This window comes from Macrotis lagotis, chromosome 7 (assembly GCF_037893015.1).
Source record: "Macrotis lagotis isolate mMagLag1 chromosome 7, bilby.v1.9.chrom.fasta, whole genome shotgun sequence".
In the NCBI taxonomy this organism is placed as follows: domain Eukaryota; kingdom Metazoa; phylum Chordata; class Mammalia; order Peramelemorphia; family Peramelidae; genus Macrotis; species Macrotis lagotis.
The window spans coordinates 32,175,544-32,198,025 of record NC_133664.1 but is presented as its reverse complement, the minus strand read 5'-3'; the positions used below and the strand labels follow the sequence as shown (position 1 = coordinate 32,198,025).

General features: G+C 36.0%; 1 protein-coding gene across 6 annotated transcripts in view; it reads right to left on the bottom strand.

Annotated features, from left to right (window-relative positions):
• Positions 1-99: 99 nt before the first annotated feature.
• Positions 100-22,482, bottom strand: part of ZNF385D (zinc finger protein 385D) — a 978,888-nt gene continuing 956,505 nt past the window's right edge. For all 6 annotated transcript variants that reach the window (XM_074195714.1, XM_074195715.1, XM_074195716.1 and 3 more), the window contains 3 exons: positions 7,378-7,556; positions 5,504-5,605; positions 100-477 (listed from right to left, as the gene is read on the bottom strand). In XM_074195714.1, coding sequence (XP_074051815.1) covers positions 244-477; positions 5,504-5,605; positions 7,378-7,556 — 515 coding nt within the window. In that variant the 3' untranslated portion in view covers positions 100-243. The remainder of the gene's footprint in view (positions 478-5,503; positions 5,606-7,377; positions 7,557-22,482) is intronic.

Here is a 22,482-nt window from a genome sequence, read left to right as displayed (position 1 = left end):
AGTCAATGCTGGAGATCACTTCTAAAACAGTCAATATTCAAGAGGAATGCTCTTATGTGGAGAAAATGCTGCCCCCCTTCCCCTCCCACCCATCCCCTTTTAGAATCTTTTCAATTCACTATCAAAAGTCCTGGCTCTTCAGATAGACTTTAAACTATAAATAAACACTGCATAGTTCATTTTTTTGTTTTCATTGTTTTTTGAAAAAAAAATTATTGCAGTACAATGACTCCCAGGTGGAGTTCAGTAAGGAGCAAACAGCACAGGAGTATGGGTGGTCCTTATGGGCCCTGGAGCAGGCCGGAGGAGTGCGGGAGGAAGTGCAGATGGCTGGAAGAGGGTGGCGGCCGGAGCTGTCCGAAGGCTGAAGGGCGAGTTCACGGCCACAGCCGCGGCAGCCGCTGCAGCTGCCAGGGGGTTGGGGAGGATCCGGGGAGCCAATGGCTTGGAAGCTTCCTTAGAAAAGACCAGTTTCACCTGGAAGGGAGAGGGCCAAGAAGGGGGAAGAGAAACACAACATCACTTGGCGGTGTCCTTGCTCAGTTGGCTCCAAATTAGACAGTTGTAGAATCCCAAAGGACAATTCAGAAGAAAGAGAGACCTGCTTCAGACACCTGCGAAAAACTGGAGAATGGCAAATAGCTTCTCAAAGGAAGACTTGGCTGCTAACTGGACTATTCAGGTAGGAGACTCTGTGTGTGTGTGTGTGTGTGTGTGTGTGTGTGTGTGTGTGTGTGTCTGTGTGTGTGTGTGTGTGTCTGTGTGTCTGTGTGTGTGCGTCTGTGTGTGTCTGTGTGTGTCTGTGTGTCTGTGTGTGTGTGGTCATTTCCTTTGAGAATGGAAGCTCCAGGAGCAACTAGGTGATGCACTGGATAAATCACTGGTCTGCAGTCAGGAGGACCTGGATTCAAACCTGGCCTCAGACACTTGATACTTATGAGCTGTGTGACCTTGGGTAAGCCAATTAGCCCCATTGCCTCGCAAAAAAATAAATAAATAAAGAGAAAGGAAGGAAGGAAAAGAGAGAGAGAAAAAAAGGGAGAGAAAGACAGACAGAAAGAGAGAGAGAGAGAGAGAGAGAGAGAGAGAAAGAAAGCAAAAGAAAGAAGAAAGAAAAGAAAGAAAGAAAGAAAGAAAGAAAGAAAGAAAGAAAGAAAGAAAGAAAGAATGAGGAAAGGAAGGAAGGGAGGGAGAGAGGAACAGAGAGAGAAAAAGGGAATGTAAACTCTTTGAGGTCAGGTACTATCTTACTACCAGACATTGAGGTCCTTTCTCAAACTAAACTAGCTAGCATTCCAACATTGCTACATCACTTTACTTAGTGACTGGCATATTGTAAACAAAAAAATGCCCTTTTCACCCTCTTCACATTTTTATGCTAGCGCACTCTCATTAAAGACATAACCTTCTAATTGTCAAAGATAACTGATTAATAAATGCATAATAGAAAGGGCACCAAACTTGGGATTGTTGACCCAGGAAGTGACATCACTGTGGAGTCATAGACTAGTAGTCGGATCTTGAACAAGTCATTTAACCTCTCTGGATCTCATTTACCTTAGCTGTAAATTGTAAGACTTGGTTTAGATGACCTGGAAGGGACTTTCCACTCCAAATTCTGAATTTGTAACACTTTCTGAAACTCAGTTTTATAAAATGAGGGATTTGGATGAGATAACCTCTACTTTTTCTAATTCCAGAGTTTTGATTCTGTGATCCAAAATCAATTCTCCTGGAACCTCAGTTTCTTTATTTCTAAGATATGGATTTAGACTCAATGGTTTCTGAGGTCCCTTTAATTTCCAAAGCTATGATACTAACAGGACTGCAAGGGATCAGAAATGTAAAAGAGGCAGTGATGGGCACATCAAATCTCTATGAGGAGTACATTTTAAGTAAATTACATAGAGAGATTCAGACCAAACAAAATAAAAGGAGAGAGGGAAGGAGAGATTCATTATCCCTCAGACAGATAGCTGTCATCTGAAAATCCAGTGCTATCAATTGGGCCACAGAGAATGTCACTCTGATTTGAGTACATAGAAAAACTTGAAACAATGAAATCAAAAGCTATTCTTGAAGTGAAAGATCTTACCTCTAACAGGTTGTTGAATAAGTCTAACAAATTTAACAAGTTAAACAATTTTTATTTCCTCATTTCAACAAAGAGCTGTGTTCTCCCAGCTTCAATCTAAACCACTAGCTTGGGCCTCCTGTCAGAAGCATCAGTAAAATGGCAGCTTTGGGGCAGCTAGGTGGTACAGTGGATAGTGCACTGGCCCTGGAGTCAGGAGTACCTGAGTTCAAATCCAGCCTCAGACACTTAATAATTACCTAGCTGTGTGGCCTTGGGCAAGCCACTTAACCCCATTGCCTTGCAAAAAAAATAATTAAATAAAAATAAAATGGCAGCTTTGAGGATGATTTCTAGTTATATTATAGTAACAAGATAGTAAAAGTTTTAATTATTTGAAATTAATAAGAACATCTTAAAAACCATAATCTTCACTTTTAGGAAATATTTTGATTACATATGATAAAGCCAGCATAATAAGGCAATGAAATCAATGGCAAGCCAAATGAGCATTTCTTATCTTGTAGTAAACACTGTTTCATAGCAAAACAAACAAGTAAACAAAAAACCATTTCATTTGCATAATGAATGAGTTATGCTATCAAAGGCCTTTTTCTGACCTACCCTGAGGACTCATCATGGAAGACTTTAGTTGAATTCTAGAATATTCAATCTTTCTTAAGTACCAGTTAGGAATAAGGCACCAAAGAGATAAATATGTAAGATAAAGCATTGGCCACACATACATAGTTTACAGTCTAATTTGAGAATAAGCTATAAACCCAGATACATACAATGAAAGGGAGAATGTGATTAGGAAAGAGAATAGATACTGATGACAGAAGAAAGTTTCTCCAGAGTAGCAAGGATTACAGGACAATGAGAAACCAGTTGATGGTGAAGGTGGAAGTGTGTGTTTGTGTGTGTGGGTGGGGGGTAAACTACACTTTATAGAAAGAACATTTATTGAGCACTTAATACGGACCTAGCTCTAATAGTATTTGTCCTTCATGTCCCAAGAAGACCACAACATCAGGGAGGTGATGCCATGACAAGCACATGAATTGCCTTTGAGTGAGGAGGTACTGTTATAAATCCCCAGCCTCATTTTCTCCTACAGAAGCATCTGGGTCCAGTGGCCAGATATGAATGAGGATGAATGGAGGGTCACACAGCTAGTTAGTGTCAAGTCTGAGGCTCAATTCAAACTCCTTTCCTCCTGATTCCAAGGCTAGTGCTCTATCCCCAGAATGGCTTCCATTTACATTGTCTTAGGACGATTCTGAAGATAACCTAGCAGGAGAAGATGCCAGACATTGAGGTCCTTTCTCAAACTAATCTACCTAGCATTCCAACATTGCTATAGAGAATGCAACTACAATGGGCTGGACACCTTGTTAGAATGCCAAAAAGACTATTTTATAGAGAACTCATACAGGGCAAGCATTCACCAAGGGGTCAGAAGAAGCAATACCCTGAAGGTACAGCATGGGAGACACTGGCACAGAACCACCCAGCATGGCATGCCCTCATCAGTAAGGGTGCTCCACTCTATTAGAATCACAAATTGATGCAGTTCAAAGGAAATGAGACATCTATAAGTTTAGTATACCAACCCCAGGTGTTCACTTGTACTATTTGTGCCCAACCGTGGCAGAGCATTCCAAGCTCGTATTGGTTTGAGCAGCCACAGTAGGACATAGTCATTTGTCTCAAACATAGTAATGTCATTTTGGTCTTCTTTGATAATGAAAACCAAGAACAATAATTTATAGAAGATTAAAATGCAAGGTGAGGGGGCAAGCAAGATGGTATAGAGTACTGGCCCTGGAGTCAGGAGGACCTGAGTACAAACCCAGCCTCAGCCTCTTGATACTTAACTGGCTATGTGACCTTAGGCAAAGATACTTTACCCTATTGCCCCTCCCAAGAAAGAGTGAAGGTGAGGAGATATGTAAGATAAAGACACAAAAAGGTAGTAGGATTGAGAAAAGGATGATCTCTTTCTCTCATTATAGATAAATAAAACTAAAGTTATTTTGGATTGAAGAATCAGCAGCTAGTATGTAGAGGAAAAGAAGATATTACAAAGGGAGAGAGTAAAAATAAAGATAGAATGATTGCTACAGTAAAGTCCCAGAGAAGATGGAAAGGGGAAACATCAAGGGGACAAATAAAAGTATATATCTACATCAAGGAAAATAGCTCCTTAAATGTCTGGAACTTTTAAAAACAAATTTTTAAGATTAATAATTGTATTGAAAATTTCTTAATGTAATTTAAACCTATTTAAAAATATAAATAAATATATAATATACTATTACCACAAATAGATGCTTATCCGCCTAATTCATGTATGTATAATTAAAATTATATTTAATTAAATTGTAATAAAATATAATATAATATAAATTTATATGCATACATTCATTATAGATGTTAAATGCTAAATTTCTCTTGTAACACCTTGGAAATTTTTATACTACTGTTTTATCTATTGTTGCATTTGTCTTTGGGGTCTCAAATCAATCAATCTCTAGCACTACTATATTACTATCTATATATTATATTTATATATTTATGAGAGAGAGAGAAAGAGGGAAAGAGACAGACACAGAGACAGGGAGGGGAGAGAGGGAGAGAGAGAGAGAGAGAGAGAGAGAGAGAGAGAGAGAGAGAGAGAGAGAGAGACAGACAGAGACAGACAGTCAGAGACAGACACAGGGACACAGAGACAGAAAGCAGAGACACAGAGAGACAGAGACAGAGGGACAGAGACAGAGAGACAGAAACAAAAAGACAGAGACAGAGACAAAGACAGAGACAGACAGAAAAGAGAGAGACAGAGATGGTGAGCATTTTGCAAAGGTGTAACTCACAAATGGAAAGGTGGAATTCTCTAGGATCACAAAATGCAAAGGGGAAAAAGAAATATGCTCAGATCAAAACATTGATTGGGTTGAGACTCCCAAGCCACTCAGGCTTAAAACATGCTAGTTGACTTGGACTTGTCTATATTACTCATTAGATCCTCAACAGAAGCAGCTGAAGTGTTTTGTTTTTCCTCCCCTTTGTTTCCAAGAGACTTCTTGCCTTTGAAATCAATACCAGAAATATCCAGTAAGTGAACCATACTGGCCTCTCCTTATTGCTTTCTCTTTTCTTCCTAGGCTCACTGAAAAAATAGGGAGTTCAAGGAAAAGATACATGAACAGTGTTAGGGCTAACAGCTGCATCTATTCAGTGGCAAAATATTAGTTTAGATGCTGGTAATTTCCCTGGATTGAGTTGATTCAATTGTTATTGAAAAGATGAAATACTTGCATTCTTTGTAGATATAACCATTATCTCAAATACTATCACTCAGAGATTCATCAGCTCATTTTAAAATGAAAAACCATTTTGGAGAGAAGTGAAAATTGTACTCACCCCAAGTGGATGTGCTCCCTTTTGAAGTTTATTGTAGGGACTGTATTTAGGTTTGGGGGGTTTCCCAGCAGCTCTATCTTTGTGCCTTCTACTGCTGATGTGCTATGAAATATAAGGAAAGGAAAGAAACTTTTAAAACTTATCAACAGGAATCCTTGAAAATGTTATTTTTCCATCCTTTCAATTTATGCATTGAATTTCTAATCATTATTAATTAAAGTTAATTAGTGAAGTTTACTTAGTGTTGCTTATGTGAACTCCTTAGCTCCTACACCACTCACGGAAACACACGTAGGATTCAATTATAGGAGAACTCAGATATTTTCAATTTATGTTTCCTAATTATGCGGAAACAGTTATGGAAAAGCACAGTGATGTGCCTAATCCTTCTAAGTTATCAAGTCCAGACTCAAACCCAAGTTTTCCACCTCTAAAATTTATGCTCTCTTCCATATTACTTGATTCCCAACTACTACAGCTTCCTGCCTAACTCAAATTTTTTCAGTCTTCAAAATCATAAAGTCAGAAATTTCTTCTAATTATAATGTCCTGATCTTCATTTTTCTCTTACTCAGTCTTCTCAGATCAGTTCATATGAGTTTCATTTTTCTCAAATTCTCAAATTCTGCTCCAACTGTTTTATTCTGGCCTCACTTCTTTCCTCTATAATCTTGACATTGTATAATGTATTCTCCCTAACCATTCAATTTTCTACCCTCTTAATCTCCCACCAATCCCCTACCAATCTCCTAAATCATTCCAAGCAATGTCTTTTCAAATCCTTACTTTGCTTTCTTTATTTCCCCACCACCTTCTACACTCTTCTGCAATTTGTCTCACCTACGCATCATTAATATATACCATATATTCACTATTTGAATAGAGGAACCTTAGGTGAGGGACTTTCTTCTAATCCTTTTGTTGGGCTCAACATCCAACAAATTCTCTTTAATATAGCACATATTTAAAAATACTTGAAATTTTGACTTAGTTATTTTATTACAGAATTAGAGAATCAACAGGCTTAGATCCCTCTCCATCCAAATATGATCTCGGGAAAATAACCAAAACATACACATACTTTTAAGGGTTATATCTACTTAGGTTTAGTTATTAACATGAATAGATGTGCTGTTATTTTTCTGTGGCACAAATCTCTTTTTATCTAAGATGACTTGTAAAAGAAAGAAAATTCTATGGGTAAATAAAACCATATGGCAGACAAAGATGAATTTATTTCCATACTCATGTTTATCCCTCTGCCTGTACATTTCGGTCAACCTAATAAATCCAAAAGATAAATAAGGTTTCAATGAGTAAGAGTTCAAAAGCCTGCAAAATTGATTATAATTGGAAAGTTGTACAAAATGAATGATCATCTGAAGCTTGTGTTCTCACATTTTATCACATATATCTTCAAAGAAAATTTCTTTAATTCTATTTAATGGTTTAAAAATGCTTTAAGAACAATTACTACACATGTAAAGTTCTTAAATCAAAAATTTTCACTCATACACTACGACCACAGTGCTTGATGCCATGTTGATAGATTGATTGATCAGTACCCCCGGTTTATAGTAAGAAATTTAATAATGACTTGGAAAATTTACTATTTAAGCAAAATCTTATTTAGTTGGCTAGTAAATCTAATCTCAGAAGTTTACTGGTCAATAGGCCTACTGCACAGAGTGGCTTTTCCATAGCAGATTGTACATCTGGGAGTCCCAGAAGAGCATTTCATTTCTTTCTCAGAGAATCAAGATCCTACACATATATAAGTTCTCAGCAAATTGTTAGAATGTAAAGGAATAATCTGCGTTTCCATTTCATTTGGGGAGACCAAAGGTTCTTGCTCTCAGATTGGAACCGCTCACCTGTTTAAGTTGTGTCTCTGAATTTACATGCACGTCACAGATTTCACAGTGAAATGTCTTGTTTTGCAGGCCTGTGTTTCCCTTGTTGATCGGTCCTTTGCCTTTTACTCCTGCTCGAGGAAATGCCTTTATAGTCCCACTTCCATTTCGGGCTTCCAGCATCGTTTTGTGCTTAGTCCCTGAAATACATATATATTTAAAGGGGGGGGGGACAGAAATGGGATGAGAGAGAAGAATCTGATAATATTGTGGCTAGTCAGGTACCTGTTCCTAATTCTGTAAGAAAAACCAAGTTATTTTTCATGTTCTCTGACTCTGCATGTATATCTCTGTCTGTCTGTCACACACACACACACACACACACACAGAGAGAGAGAGAGAGAGAGAGAGAGAGAGAGAGAGAAAGTGTGTATAAAACAAACCTGAAAGTGTGGTGACTTAAAATTAAATGGGTGTGATTTTATTTATTTATGCCTCATTTCTATGTCTTCATGTCTCCTTTGGTTAGTTAGTATTTGAAAGCAAAGAGGCTCTCTATTCTTAAGGTAGTTCTAGAGAAGTAATTTCTACTTTATTGAAATAAGTCTAAATGAATTATATAACAAAAAGGTTATTGTGTGAGACACAGTTTCCCCAACTCAGATTAAACATACATTCATGACCTTATGTAGAAGAGGACCAAAGAGGAAAGAAAGAGAACAAACTTCTCAAAGGTTCCTTTTGGGTAGCCTAAACATAATAATAATATACACCCTGATAAGATGCTCTATTTTAACATCAAGTCATTGGAAGCAAATGATAACTGAAGAGTACAGACACATGGTAGTTTATAGAGTCAGACAAATATTTTCCTTGAAGAAGCTAATAGTAGACTTTATTTTTGATGTATTTGACTGTAAAGTATTCTGTAAATCCACAGATCAATATTTGTTCGAGTATTGAAATTTTACAGAACTTGATGGTAGACATATTTTCCTGATTTTTTTTCATAAAAATTCTTATTTTTGTACTATTCAATATTTCTTATTTCTCTTGATGATAGGAAATGTTACTTCTAGAAAAAAAAATTTGTGGAGGATTTTTGAGGACAAAAATCTTAAAGTAATTCCCAGAAGTTCAATTTGTAAGAATTACAGGGTTACCATTATCACCATTATTATTCAATATTGCAATGTTAGTTTTAACAATTTAGAGAAGAAAAAGAAATTGAACGAATTACCACTGGTGATGAGGAAACAAAACTCATTCTTTCTTTGCAGAAGAAAGCAACTAAAAGCAACTTGAAACAACTAGCAACTTTAGCAAAGTAGTAGGATATAAAATATCCCAAATGGCAAGCAAAGTCCAACAGCAAGAGATAGAAAGAGAAATTCCCTTTAAAGAAATTATAGACAACATGAAATACTTGGGAATCCTCCTTCCAAGACAAAACCAGAATCTATATGAACACAATTAATTACAAAACACTTTTCACACAAATAGAAGTCAGATCCAAACAATCGGAAAAATGACAATTGCTCATGGGTAGGTTAAGTTCATATATAAAAATGCCAATTCTACCTAATTAAATCACTTATTCAGTGCCAAACCAAGCCACCAAAGGATTATTTTACAGAGCTAGAAAAAATAGTAAAATCCATCTGGAGGAACAAAAGATCAAGGATATAAAGGGAATTAATGGAAAAAAATTGCAAAGGAAGTGGGCTCAGACACACCAGATCAAAAACTATATTATAAAGTGGCAGTCATTCAAACTGTTTACTACTAGCTGAGAAATGGAATGGTGGATCAGTGAAATAGATTTAGATTAAAAAGAAACAGTAGTAAATGTTTGAAGTAATCTGTTGTTTGACAAACTCAAAGACTCTAACTTCTGGGATAAGAACTCACTCTGACAGCTGCTAGGAAAACTGGAAAATAATAAGGCCGAAACTAGGCATAGACCCACATCTCACACTTTATACTGTCAAAGTGGTGCATGATTTAGTCATTAAAGGGTGATACCATAAACCAATTAGGACAAGGAATAGTCTGTCACATCTATGAAGAAGGGGGACTATATGATCAAACAAGATGTAAAGAACATCATAAATTGCTAATTGAATAATTTCAATTACATTAATCTAAGACATTTTTGCACAAAGAGAACCAATGCAATCAAGATTAGAAACAAGTGTTCCTGATAAAGAACTCATTTTGAAAATATACAGAGAACTGAGTCAAATTTATAAGACTATAAATCATTCTCCAATTAATAAATGGACAAAGTATATGAATAGACAGTTTTCAGATGACAAAATTAAAAATATCTATAGTCCAGCCCTCAGACATTTAATAATTGTTTAGCTGTGTGACTTTGGCCAAGTCACTTAAAAACCCCATTGCCTTAAAAAATAAAATTAAAAAATATATCTATAGTCATATGAAAAAATATTCCAAATCTCTATTCATTAGAAAAATGCAAATTAAAACAACTCTGATATACCACCTCACACCCATCAGATTGACTCAGATGACAAAAAAGGAAAATGATCAATGATGGAAGAGAAGTGGGAGTTTTGGAACACTATGGTGGAATTGTGAATTGATCCAACCATATTGGAAAGTAATTTGGAACTATGCCCAAAGATCAGAAAGACTGTGTATACCTTTTGATCAGGCATACCCAAAGAGATCATTAAAAAGAGGAAAAGATGCACATGTACAGAAATATTGATAGCAGTTCTTTTTTGTAGTGGCAAAGAATTGGAAATTGAGGGGATATCAATCCATTGGGGAATGGTTGAACAAGTTATGGTATATCTATGTGATGGAGTACTTTTATTCTATCAGAAATCATGTGTGGTTGGACTTTAGAAAAGCCTAGAAAAATTTACATAAACTGATGCTGAGCGAAGTAAGCAGAAACTAGAGAAAACTATACACATGAATAGTAACATTGTGATCAACTATAATGGATGGAGCTCCTCTCAGCTGTTTAGTGATCAAGGAAAATCCTAAGAAACCTGTTCCAGAAAATGCCATCTATATCCAGAGGGGGGAAAAATACTGGAGTCTGAATGCAGAGCAAAGCATACCAGGTTCACTTTTTAAAACTTCTTTTAAGTTTTTTTTCTTTTTCATGGTTTTTTACCCCTTAGGTCTAATCCTTCTTTTACAACATGAATAAGATGGAAATATGTTAAACACAGTCATACATAATTCCTATATCAGATTTTTTCACTGTCAGAAGGAGGGGAGAGCGAAGGGAGGGTGATACAAAAATGTGGAACTCAAAAGCTTGCAAAAGGATGAGCATTGTGAGGTGGCTAGGTTGATCAGTGGATAGAGCACCGGCCCTGGAGTCAGAAGTATCTGAGCTCAAATCCGACCTCAGACACCTAATAATTACCTAGCTGTGTGGCTTTGAGCAAGCCACTTAACTCCATTGCCTTGCAAAAAAAAAAAAACCCTAAAAAAAAAGGATGACCATTGAAAACTATCTGCATGTGATTGGAAAAATAAGGGGGAGATTACTGCTTCCTCCAGACATTCAATCCACTTAGGACAGATTTAATTATAAGGAAGTTGTTGCTTTTTCCTTATATCAAATCCAGTCTCTTTGTAATGTCTATCCCTTACTTTAGTTCTGGCCTCTGGTGCCAAGTAGGACAGATCCAATTCTTCCAATATATATATATATATTTGTATGAATATGTGATTGTGTGTATACACACATAGATCATAATAAGAAGAAGAAATCATTGATCTAAGCTAACTTGCCATTGACTCAATACATGTATTTACCTTATTATATTATGGTAATTCTTTGACATCAGCTAGTATCACCTAGTAATATTTTCCTAAAGTTGAATTTCCCATTCTAAGAGAAAGAGACTTCTTATAGATTTGACTTTATTTTGACCTTACTTTCATATTTTCCTTTTCTCTAGTGACCTATCCTATACAGTACCATTACTTTTGATGGTTTAGTCAAAAGTCTATAGCAACATGAGAGCCATAACTATACCCATTGGGTTATGAAAATGTGCAAATGTTTCTCTAGGGTAGTAAAATATCGGTCCACAACATGTATCAAAGACAAAAGGCATTCCAAATGAATTTTTCTCTGATTAAATAAAGATAGGTGTGCATTTCACATTCTATGATGATAATAGGTTTTATAATTTTGCTCTTAATTTAACTGCAAAGAGGTACCCATGGCCTAGTAAATAAAGAGCTGACCTCAAAATCAGAAAAACCTTACATTCAAATTGTGCTACTGATACATACTTGCTATATGACCCTGGACAAGTCACTTAATTTCTCTTGCTTCAGGAAATTCTTTAAGGCTACACATATTACAGAAAACATTCCAATTTGCACTGGTAAAGACAATTCCTGACTGGAAACTTGCTATACCAATGAAATCAGAGATCTCCCCCACCAAAAAAAGATAGCTAGATACCTAGATATAGTGCTATATATATATATATATATATATATATATATATATATATATATATATGTATATATATATAGATGATAGAGATAGAGATACATATATATACATATAGATAGATAGATAGATATAGATATAGATATAGATATAGATGATATAGATATAGATACAGATCTTTCCCCTCTATGCCTCTGTAATATATGTATAAATATCTATTTCTACATATCTAGATATCTAAAGATATCTATAAATCTCTAGCTAGCTAGCTAGTTATTCATCATTTAATATATTTATCTATGTATCTGTTTGATATATGTATGAATCTATTCATATATCTATCTGTATCTCTCTATGTAGTATGTATATATCTATTGATCTATCTATCTAAAAAGCTATGCCCTTTTGAAATTATAGCTGTTCATGAATTCCAGACTCCGAGTCAAAAGGAACCTGGATGGGCATCTAGTCTATTCCAAAGAGGAAAACAAATCCCCTTAACACCATACATGAGTGATTGACTGGATTATTCCAATAGATTTTAGGGCAGGGTCTTGAACAGGGTCTTGAATGTCTATTCACTGCCCATTGAATTGAATTTGAAGGGGGAGATTACTGCTTCCTCCAGACATTCAATCCACTTAGGACAGATTTAATTATAAGGAAGTTGTTGCTTTTTCCTTATATCAAATCCAGTCTCTTTGTAATGTCTATCCCTTACTTTAGTTCTGGCCTCTGGTGCCAAGTAGGACAGATCCAATTCTTCCAATAATTCCTGAAATTCTTGGAGACAACTACCATGTTTCCTCACCATCTTTTCTTCTTCAGGCTAAAGAAGTCAAGATTCTCCTACTGATCAAAAACTATGATTTGAGGATTTTCCTTATCCTGTTCATTTCTCGAAGAAAACTGCTTATGCTTTCTAAAATGTTGTGCCTAGGACCAAGCATATTCTCTAGATGTAGTCATACTAGGACTAAGTATGATGGGGCTATCTTTGACCCACCTTGCCTTGAACATTAACCCTCTTGATACAGTCTGACTGGATTAAATCCCTTATCTGTAGCATTACTGTTGATTTCACCAATCCTCCCTCCCCAAGTGGGTTTATTTTTAGATAAACTGCTATTTTCTTATCTCTGTTTTACTTGCAAAGGAAATTTTTGACATCCAAATATAAGATTTGACATTTTCCTCAATAAACTTCACTTTCATTAATTAAGTCCAATGACCCAGGTAATGATATCTTCTTTAGGAATCCTAACTCCCATGCAGAGTATTAGCTATTCTTCCTGGTGATGTATATTGTAAATTTGATACTCTTGTTTTATAAGAGTCTTCCAGGAAAAGAAGTGAATTTCAGGAAGATCAAGTTCAAATTTTGTCTCAGACACTTCATGTGTAACCTTGGGCATGTTAGTCTTTTTTTTTCAATTTCCTCATCTATAAAATGGGGATAATAAAATTCTAATTCTAAGTGGTCTTATGAAGATAAATTGAATAACCTTTATAAAACACTTTGCAACTTTCAAACACTATATAAATGTATGATTATAATGGTGATTATAATTTCCAAAAATATACCATAGAGTCAATGTATAAAATTGGTAAAATGAGGCTGTGACTCAGTAGGAAATTTGCATGTTTTCCATCTCTGCTAATTTGCTAGGAATCAACTCTAACAGAAAATCTCAGTTAACCCGTGCTTTTGATCAACCATACTAAATAGAATACAATTCTAATGACATCATTCTTTGGCTAATACTTAGTATTTAAGGAGCTTAATTATCAACTTTGTTTTTACTCTCCAGGGTAGAAATAAATAGGAAGGGACAGCCATTTCATTTTCCCTTTTAGGAATAATAAAAAGATGTGGGACATAATCTAGGAAAATTCTTTTTCTGTTTTCCTTTCTCTGAACCAAACTTGCCTTCAATATTCGTCTTTTGAAGAGGCTTTAGTCAATGTTTTTTTTTTTAAATACTTATTCTAGACTCAGGGACTATGAAACAAATAAATAAATAAAAGTCCTTGACTTCAAAGAGTTTCCTGGCATTCTACCGGAATAAGACAACATCAAAATTAATGTTTTCTGTATAATCTGCTTCCTTTTTACCTTGGATAATAAAATGAATCATTTTGAAAAGTAAGGGACTGGCTATCAAGAAAAGTAGATCACATTTGCCTCATCATTAAAAAAAGAATAATAGGAATCATATAGTAATAGTAATGAAACAGCAAAACTCCAAATATTTGAAAAATGGGGGAGAGGTGCAGCTAGGTGGTGCAGTGGATAGAGCACTGACTCTGGACTCAGGTGAACCTGAGTTCAAATCTGAACCCAGATACTTTATAATTACCTAGCTCTCTGACCTTTAGCAAGTCACCTAACCCCATTGCCTTGCAAAAGAAGAAAAAAAGAAAAATGGGATTTTCTAATTAAATGAAAATTATTGGCATATATACTGAGAATTGCAAAAACAGATTCCCAAAAGGATATTTTCTTTAGAGACCATGATAATAAGATGATAAAACTGCTTAGATTTATGCTGCCTCGTTGGACTTCCTTCTTCCCCTCAAAAAACAAACTAGGGAACTCATTTTTGGCAACACTAGGGAGACAAGGGATTATATTTGCCTTGAGTATCCTTCAGGTTGAACCCCCTTGAACAATACTTTTCTTAATTCCCTTGAGATTATATTATGGCAAGGGCTTCTTGCTGCCTAGATTCCATTTGGTTTCTCAGTTTTCCATTAGCATAAGAGTATGATTGAAACCTTTGTTACTACAAGTTCTCTAAGTGTGAAATACATAGGTCTGTGCCTCATGCTAGATGGGGTTTCCCCATGTAGACTTGTAGTGATACCCTCTAAAGTTTGGTTGTTTGTTTTTTTAGCCTTGTATTTTCCTTTAGATAATTTATGAGGTTAGAATCTTGGATATTTTGGGTCACCATTACTCTCCTTGATTTTTTTTAATTTCTATTTCTGACCTTTTAAAGGAAGTAAAAAAAAAAAAAGCCAGTTTCCCAGTGTTTCCAGGTACTTGAATGCTGGCTAACTGATGCTTTAATGTATTCAAATAAGCCCTTAGAAAACCCCTGCCATTCCCAAACATCTATTCTAATTGCTTTTTTAGCACAAGTTCAGCCTACTTAACTTTAAATAAATGAGTAGGAAAAGAGCTTTTTTTCTAAAAATAGTACTTTGGAAAGGTCTTATTCAATCTATAGTGTTGGATTCCTACCATGTTTTCTGAGAAAGCAAATTTTTTCTCAGTTTGTATACTCAATGGGTATCATAAGGATTAATCAAGTCCTGACTGAAATTTTATCTGGCCCATGAACACTCAGTAAGGACTGACCCCTTGTTCCTCTAAAATCTTTTTTTTTGCAAGGCAATGGGGTTAAGTGGCCTGCCAAAGGCCACACAGCTAGGTAATTATTAAGTCTCTGAGGCCGGATTTGAACTCGGGTATTCTTGATTCCAGGGCTGGTGCTCTATCCACTGCACCACCTAGGTGCCCCTCCTCTAAAATCTTAAAACACTGTGTTTCCATGTCACTTCTTTGAACACTTTCACCCCCAAATACAGTCTAATTCTGGTGATCCAGAGAGTCACCTGATGCCAAATTTTAGCATCTAGAACATCACCATGCCAGAAATAAGGGAGTAAAAGATAAAGGAAGTATCTCTGGTAGCAAATGAAGAAGCAGTAAGTATCAGAGAATGGATGGCAGTGTATGAGGTGAGCTGAGAATGCAAAGATTCTATCTGTTCTTATTGGCCAGTTCAACAGAGGAGAGTTGAATGCATACAAACATTAGATCAGGTGTACTGTTATTCCTGGGTTCTTTAGTGAGAAGAGCATGATGGGCAGAGACTAGAAATGGAAGGGTCTAAGAAAGGAAAGTGGAAAGAGTCCACTAGTATGCATAGACTCCATCTCCTCACCCATTTATATATATATATATATATATATATATATATATATATATATATATGTGTGTGTGTGTGTGTGTGTGTGTATAGACACACACACACACACACACACACACACACACACACACACACACACACATATTGGAAAACTAGTACTATGCACTATGCTATGGGTTAAAAAGCCTTGATGACTTGATCAAGAAAATTGATCACCTTTTTTTTTTGTTTTTGGCAAGGCAATGGGGTTAAGTGGCTTGCCCAAGGCCACACAGCTAGGTATTTATTAAGCGTCTGAAGTCAGATTTGAACTCAGGTACTCCTGACTCCAGGGCCAGTGCTCTATCCATTGCACCACCTAGCCAACCCTGATCACCTTTTTAAAACCAGTACTTTTAAGGGAAAATATACTTCATCTGTTAAACATCTATCATCTAATGTCTGTAATGTAGATTGGATGTTCCCAACGATATCCTAATTACTAAGAGAAAAGAATTTCAAGAATTTATTCAAGTTCTAAAGACTATAATTTGGTCCTGGACCTTAAAAAAACCAAAGTCCTTTGTGTCCAGCTACTTCTTAAGAGTTCCGGAGGGACTTGGTATGGTGATTTCATCACTGAGCCAGGAGACAGAAGGACCTGAGTTCATCCAGCCTCAACAATTCCTAGCTCTGTGACCTGACCTGGTCACATCACTTAAGTTTTGTTTGACTCAGTTTCCCCAAATATAAAAATTATTGCAATAATAATGTGATAGTACTATACTATATTAAAATTATAATAATAAGACCTACCTCTCAGGTGAGGATCAAATATATAACAATTGTAAATTATTCTAATTATAATAATTATATGGCAATCATAATAATTATAAGTGAATGTAATTGTTAAAAAATGTGCCACAACGCCTGGTACAATATGTATTATATAAATAGTTGTGCTAATGATGATGCTGCTCGCTCTGAGCCTTTCCCATTTTTTATTTTCTCAGTCTTCCTTGATCAACAAAGTTTGATCACTCAAAGTACGATGTCATCTTCCCCTTCCTGGCCTGGGAGTCTGCTTGTTTGCTTGGACACAGATCACCTGCTAGAAATCTCTACCCCCCCCCACTCTATTGGAATTAGATGTCTGAGTCTTATTTTCCTATCTAGGGACAGGTAAGTGACATAATGTATATACTGCTGACCTGGGAGTCAGACAGACCTCCCTTGCCTGATGGGTTTCTGGGGTTTCTATCAATTTCCTGCCTAAATACTAATTTCCTTTCTCTCTGGCCAAGGGAAAAAGGAGGTACAAAGCAGTCATTATGACCTCAAAAAGAAAACCTGCTCTGTCTCTGAAAGTACACAGAGATGACCCCATCTATCATAACATGACAGAACTACAAATACTAAGTAAGAGAAATAATGTGCCATAACTCATCCCTGTTCAGAGCATGAGTTCATAGAGTGACATGCAATGAAGTTAACCAGCTCCAAATCACTCTGATATCTAATCCCCCCAAACTGATTACCTCTAAAAGGGAATATATAAACAGATTCCAAGGACACACTAAGGCATTTAAGTGTTTTTATTAAAAGACTAGAAAAGACAATGGAAGGCCACTGAAGTAATTCATCTCCACTGCCTTGAAAACCCATACCTCAGAAAAAATGGTTACAAGACATTTTCTACCTAAACATTGGGCAAAAGGGATGAGCTCCCAGCTCTCTGGAAGGTAATCAATCAGGGTGACAGCTATGGCTGAATCTCTGCCAATGACACAGAGACAAAGATAGACTAAGACTGGCCAATGTCAATCTACAACCTATGAGAGAGACGTATCTATAGCTTTCCTACTGTCTAGCATGTAGACCCATTGATGCTCTTCCATTTTTCTCTGTTTTATCATTTAGAAAAAAAAAAGTCTTACTTCTTTGTGTACAAGTCAGAGGCATAGATGCTGCTTTGTCTCAATGGGAAAAAAATTGGAAAAATCACAGGCAAAGAGTTGTGAAGGAACAGGAATGGGGGAAATTAAGGAATGGGAAAGATTTTTTGCTGCTGAGGATCACAATCTCTCTCTGACTTAGTACCCATGCCTAAATATTGAAAAGGTAAATTTGTAAACTCCATGGCAATTGCTTCAAGTTTTTTTTGTAGCCTCGGCACCTTACGTAATAGGCACTTAATAGATGCTAGTCCAATTGATTCCTTTAAATCCTCAGAATTTATTTGAGATAGTCAAAGGCTTGCTCTGGACAGTGGAACCAGAATCCATATCTATCTGATGTCCGAGCCTTGCATGCTAACCACTATAGCACACTAAGGACAACAATAGAAATAATGATGGCAGCTAGTGTTTATACAGGGCTTTCAGCTTTTCAAAATTCTTTACAAATATTATCTCATTGAATCCACATAGCAATCCTGAGTGGTTGTTGAGGAAACTGAGGTAGATAGCAGTTAAATGACTTCCCCAGGATTATATAGCCAATAAGTATTCAAGGCTCTATTTGAAATCACATCTTCTTGACTTCAAGGTTAGCAAGGTGATGGTCTACTATGTCACCTGAGAGAGAACCCTAAGACATCTCGAGTCCAAAGCTCTCATGTTATAAATGAAGAATCTAAGACCCGTGTAAGTTAAATAAATTACAGTCACACTGTTGGGAAACAGTAGTCAGAATTCAGATGCTCCAAATCTAGTACTTTTTGCCCCAACAACTAAGAGTCATGAGCAACATCTTGTCAGTACAGTGGTCCTTATTATCATTGCCCAGGAGATAAAGGGGGAGTCCATGATTAAATCTAAAAGTAAGCAGATGATTTCTAGGTTCACAAGTTGGAACTTGGACCAATGTGTTCCACAAGAAGCAATGAGGTTCTAGAATAGGATGGCGGTGAGTTGCTTAACCATCCATGCCTATATTTACTCATCTATAGAAAGGAGATAAAAATTCAACTGCCTGCCTTGAGGGGAGGAGATTGAGTCGCAAACTTTAATCTGCTATACAAATATGGGCAATGTGATGAATAAGTTACTGATTATTATAGCACAGTTGCAGTACTAACAATGGACCTAGTGCAATATTCTTAATGTACTTATTATTACAACAGTAATAATATAATTAATGCAGAAAGAAAGATTTTAAAGTTTTATGACAAACTTTGGCATTTCAGAATGTCTCAAAATAAATTGGTTATATAGTCAATGGGAAGAGGAGATTAAATTGTATAGTAAATATAAATTATATGTAAATATATATTAAATTATGTATTATAAATTACATATATATTAAAATATATTATATATGTAAATTACTAAATATGTATTATCAGGAACATTTGAATTAAAATACACGCAAAAGGAAAGGAACTTATATTCTTATAGGGAAAAGACAGCATAGAAAGGAACTATGGTGGAGTGGATCAAAGACAAAGATGGAAAAGTTATCTGGAGAATCAGGAGGTGATGCTATTAGAAGTTGGAGGGGCAAATTCTTTCTTCTTTCAACTTTCCAATTCCCATGATCCCCTGCCATCAGGAAGCAGAAAGTAGACTAACTCTATCACCATTAAAGTATGGTAGCATGATTCCACTGGAAACCTTGCAGTCATACAGACTCTTTCCACCTTATGAAACGATGTCTTCCCTCTTGGTGTCCCTTGGTACTTGTCTCCCATGTTTAGAAACTTTTCTCTCCTTCATGTTTCCTCTTGGAATCCCTGACTCCTTTCAAGACTAGTCCCAACCTTTATAAGCAGCCTTTTACAATCTCCTCTTGATGTCTTTTAATGTCTTTCCAACAAAGATTAAATGTTTTGGTTTTGTGTGTTTCTTGCATGTATTTATAGCAGTATAAATTAGATTGTTCTCTCATAGAAAGTAAACTCACTGAGGGGAGCAAATAGTATTTTTAGCCTTTGTATCCCCAATACTCTTGAACAGTGCCTGCCAAAGAGTAGACATTTAATGAATTTTTATTAATTTGTTAAATATTCTGCTAAGTCCCTGGATGCACAGTAACATGAAATTTTAATTTCAACAAACATTAAGCAAGTCAATTATTTATTAAGTAAATATTATGTATATGACTAACTGACCACTGATGAAAAATGATAGACTCTGCTGTCAAGAAAATTTATTATCCAGTAAGAGAGATAATATGTAGACAGATAAGTAAGATGCAAAATGGCATGGTAGGAAGTTAAAGAGAAGTCCATAAAAAGAAATTAAGGAGGGAAAGGTCATCCTCAGTTAAGAGATCTGAATAAGATTTATTGTTGAAAAAAGGGCTTGAAAGTAGAGACAAATTTCAGCCTTTGGAGAAAAGGAGGACATGTTTTCTGGATGTGAAGGAAAATATATATATACTTCGGGGAGGAAGGGCAGGGGGAGAAAAGGAATTTATTTAAAGAGCAGAAAGAATGATTTGTAATTAGCTTATAATAGCAAATATTTCTACAGCAGTTTAAGATTTACAAAACATTTTCCATATAGTATTTCATTTGATCCTCACAACATCCCTAAAGATAGATGTTATTATTATTTTTGATATTACTAAATAAAGAAAAGTTGAGATAGAGAGTTTGAGTGACTTACCTAGGATCACACAATTAGTCTGTGAGTCATGATTTGAACTCAGGTCTTATTGACTCTATATTTATCAGCAAATATACAAAGTTTTTTTTAATATTTGAAAATAATTTGTTCTTTGCTCTTTCCAGCTCAAGTTTTTGCTTATTTCATCAATTTGCTTAGCAAAGCTTTCCTTCTAGATAAGATGTTAAAGCTATTCCAGCCAAGATTCTGCCCAATATATTGAAGCCTGAATTAGTGAAATTTCTTTCAGTTGGAAACAAATGACCATAACTGAAAAGGCAAAAAAAATCCCCATCAAAACATATAAAATTCATGAAAAGAGAGGAAGAGGACCTGATCAATTGTCCTTGTTTTAGCAATAATATGGGCAATAGTTTTCACTTCTGAAAAATCTTTGGAGAAAAATGAGGGATAGGTTATTAACCTGGATGAATATAAGCTTTTGGGGGCAGGAACTGTCTCAGATCTTTGGATTGTATTGCCATAAGGCATGATTTACATAGGTACTTGATAAATGGATTGATCTCTCTTTTAAGGTTGAGGGAGTCTTAGAGAGATTATTTTCCTTGTCCCAAATCACCAAGAAACCAATTCATACATCTTAGAACTTAGAAGGAGTGTGAGTATCCTGATTACTCACCCAGAGCAGTTTGAAGGGTGGATGGAATGTCTTCAGAGTCTTGAAAACCTGAGTTTATGTCTCACCTCCAGTACCTACTGGCTATGTGATCCTGGACAAATCATTTAACTTATCAGTATTATAATCATATCTGTATGATTATAAATTGCTGAGGAATTGCAGAACATTAATTTTTAGGGTTTTTGCAAGGTAATGAGGTTAAATGGCTTGCCCAAGGCCACACAGTTAGGTAATTATTAAGTGTCTGAGGCCAGATTTGAACTCAGGTACTTCTGACTCCAAGGCCAGTGCTCTACCCACTGTGCCACCTAGCCACCCCAGCAGAACTCCATTAAAAGGCATTTCCTTATCCAGAGTCCCCTATACCAAGTTCATTTCCCATCTCAAGCTCTCTTAATCTTAAGAGTGAGAGCCAAAGCAACTTGGTTTTCTTATTTGTACCTGAATCACATGTTGCAGAGGAAAATTGGGGATTGATTCCTATTTCCTTTAGAAATTAACTTCAGACCCAAAGAATACAATTTATTTATCTGCTCAGAATATGGCTGGGTGAATTGATCTTCTCCCTAAAATTAATGTTATCATGTTAGAGCAGTGAATGGTTCAGTCTTCTTGAGAAATAATTGAACTTCCAATATTTTTTATCTTCCAGTTTCTTTGGTGCAACAAGAATATAAACCACGCATCTGTAGAGTATAGATTTTGACTCAGAGCCAAATTTTCTCTGTGCATCTCTGCCCCTGAACCTATGAACTCTCAGTGAATTCTAATAGAGCTTCACATGCAGAAGGCAGATAAGGGCTAAAAGAATTGGTCTCCCTGGGCAATTACTGCATTAGATTTTCAAAGTCAATAGCTAGCATATGCTGATTGGTTTGGCATCTTTCTGTCAGCAAAAAGTTGGTCCATTAAATCTTGGGTTTATACCAAATATCATTGAGGATTCCTTTCTCATTGTAATTAGGGCCAAGGAATTCCATTCTTCATAAGATATTGGAGAAAATGTGTTGCTGGGGAAGATTTCTTCTCACAATCCAAGGCAATGTACTACATGACTATTTTGAAACGGGACAGAAAAAAAAATAAAGAGAAGAAATACAATCATAGATTGAGAGTAGGGGAAACCTATGGCTCAAAGAAATGAGGAACTCCCTTAAGATAGACAGTTCTAAATGGCCATGGTGGTATGGGAAGAAAGTAAATAATTCATTAGACTATGGGCTCTTTGATATAGAACTGGAAGGTACTTCAGAGGACATGTTCTTTAACTCCTTCATTTTACAAAAAAAGAAGCTAAGACTAAGTAAGAGATGTGAAGTGACTTACTAGATGTGTAGACGAGCAAGGATTGAAGTCTGGATCTGCTGAGCGCAGCTTTAGGATACTATGCCCAGTAACTGGGTAGTGCAGTAGAAAGAACATCTGTCTGAGATTCAGGAAGGTTCATCTTCCCAAGTTCATATCTGATTTCGGATACTAATTAGTGGATGATCCTGAGCA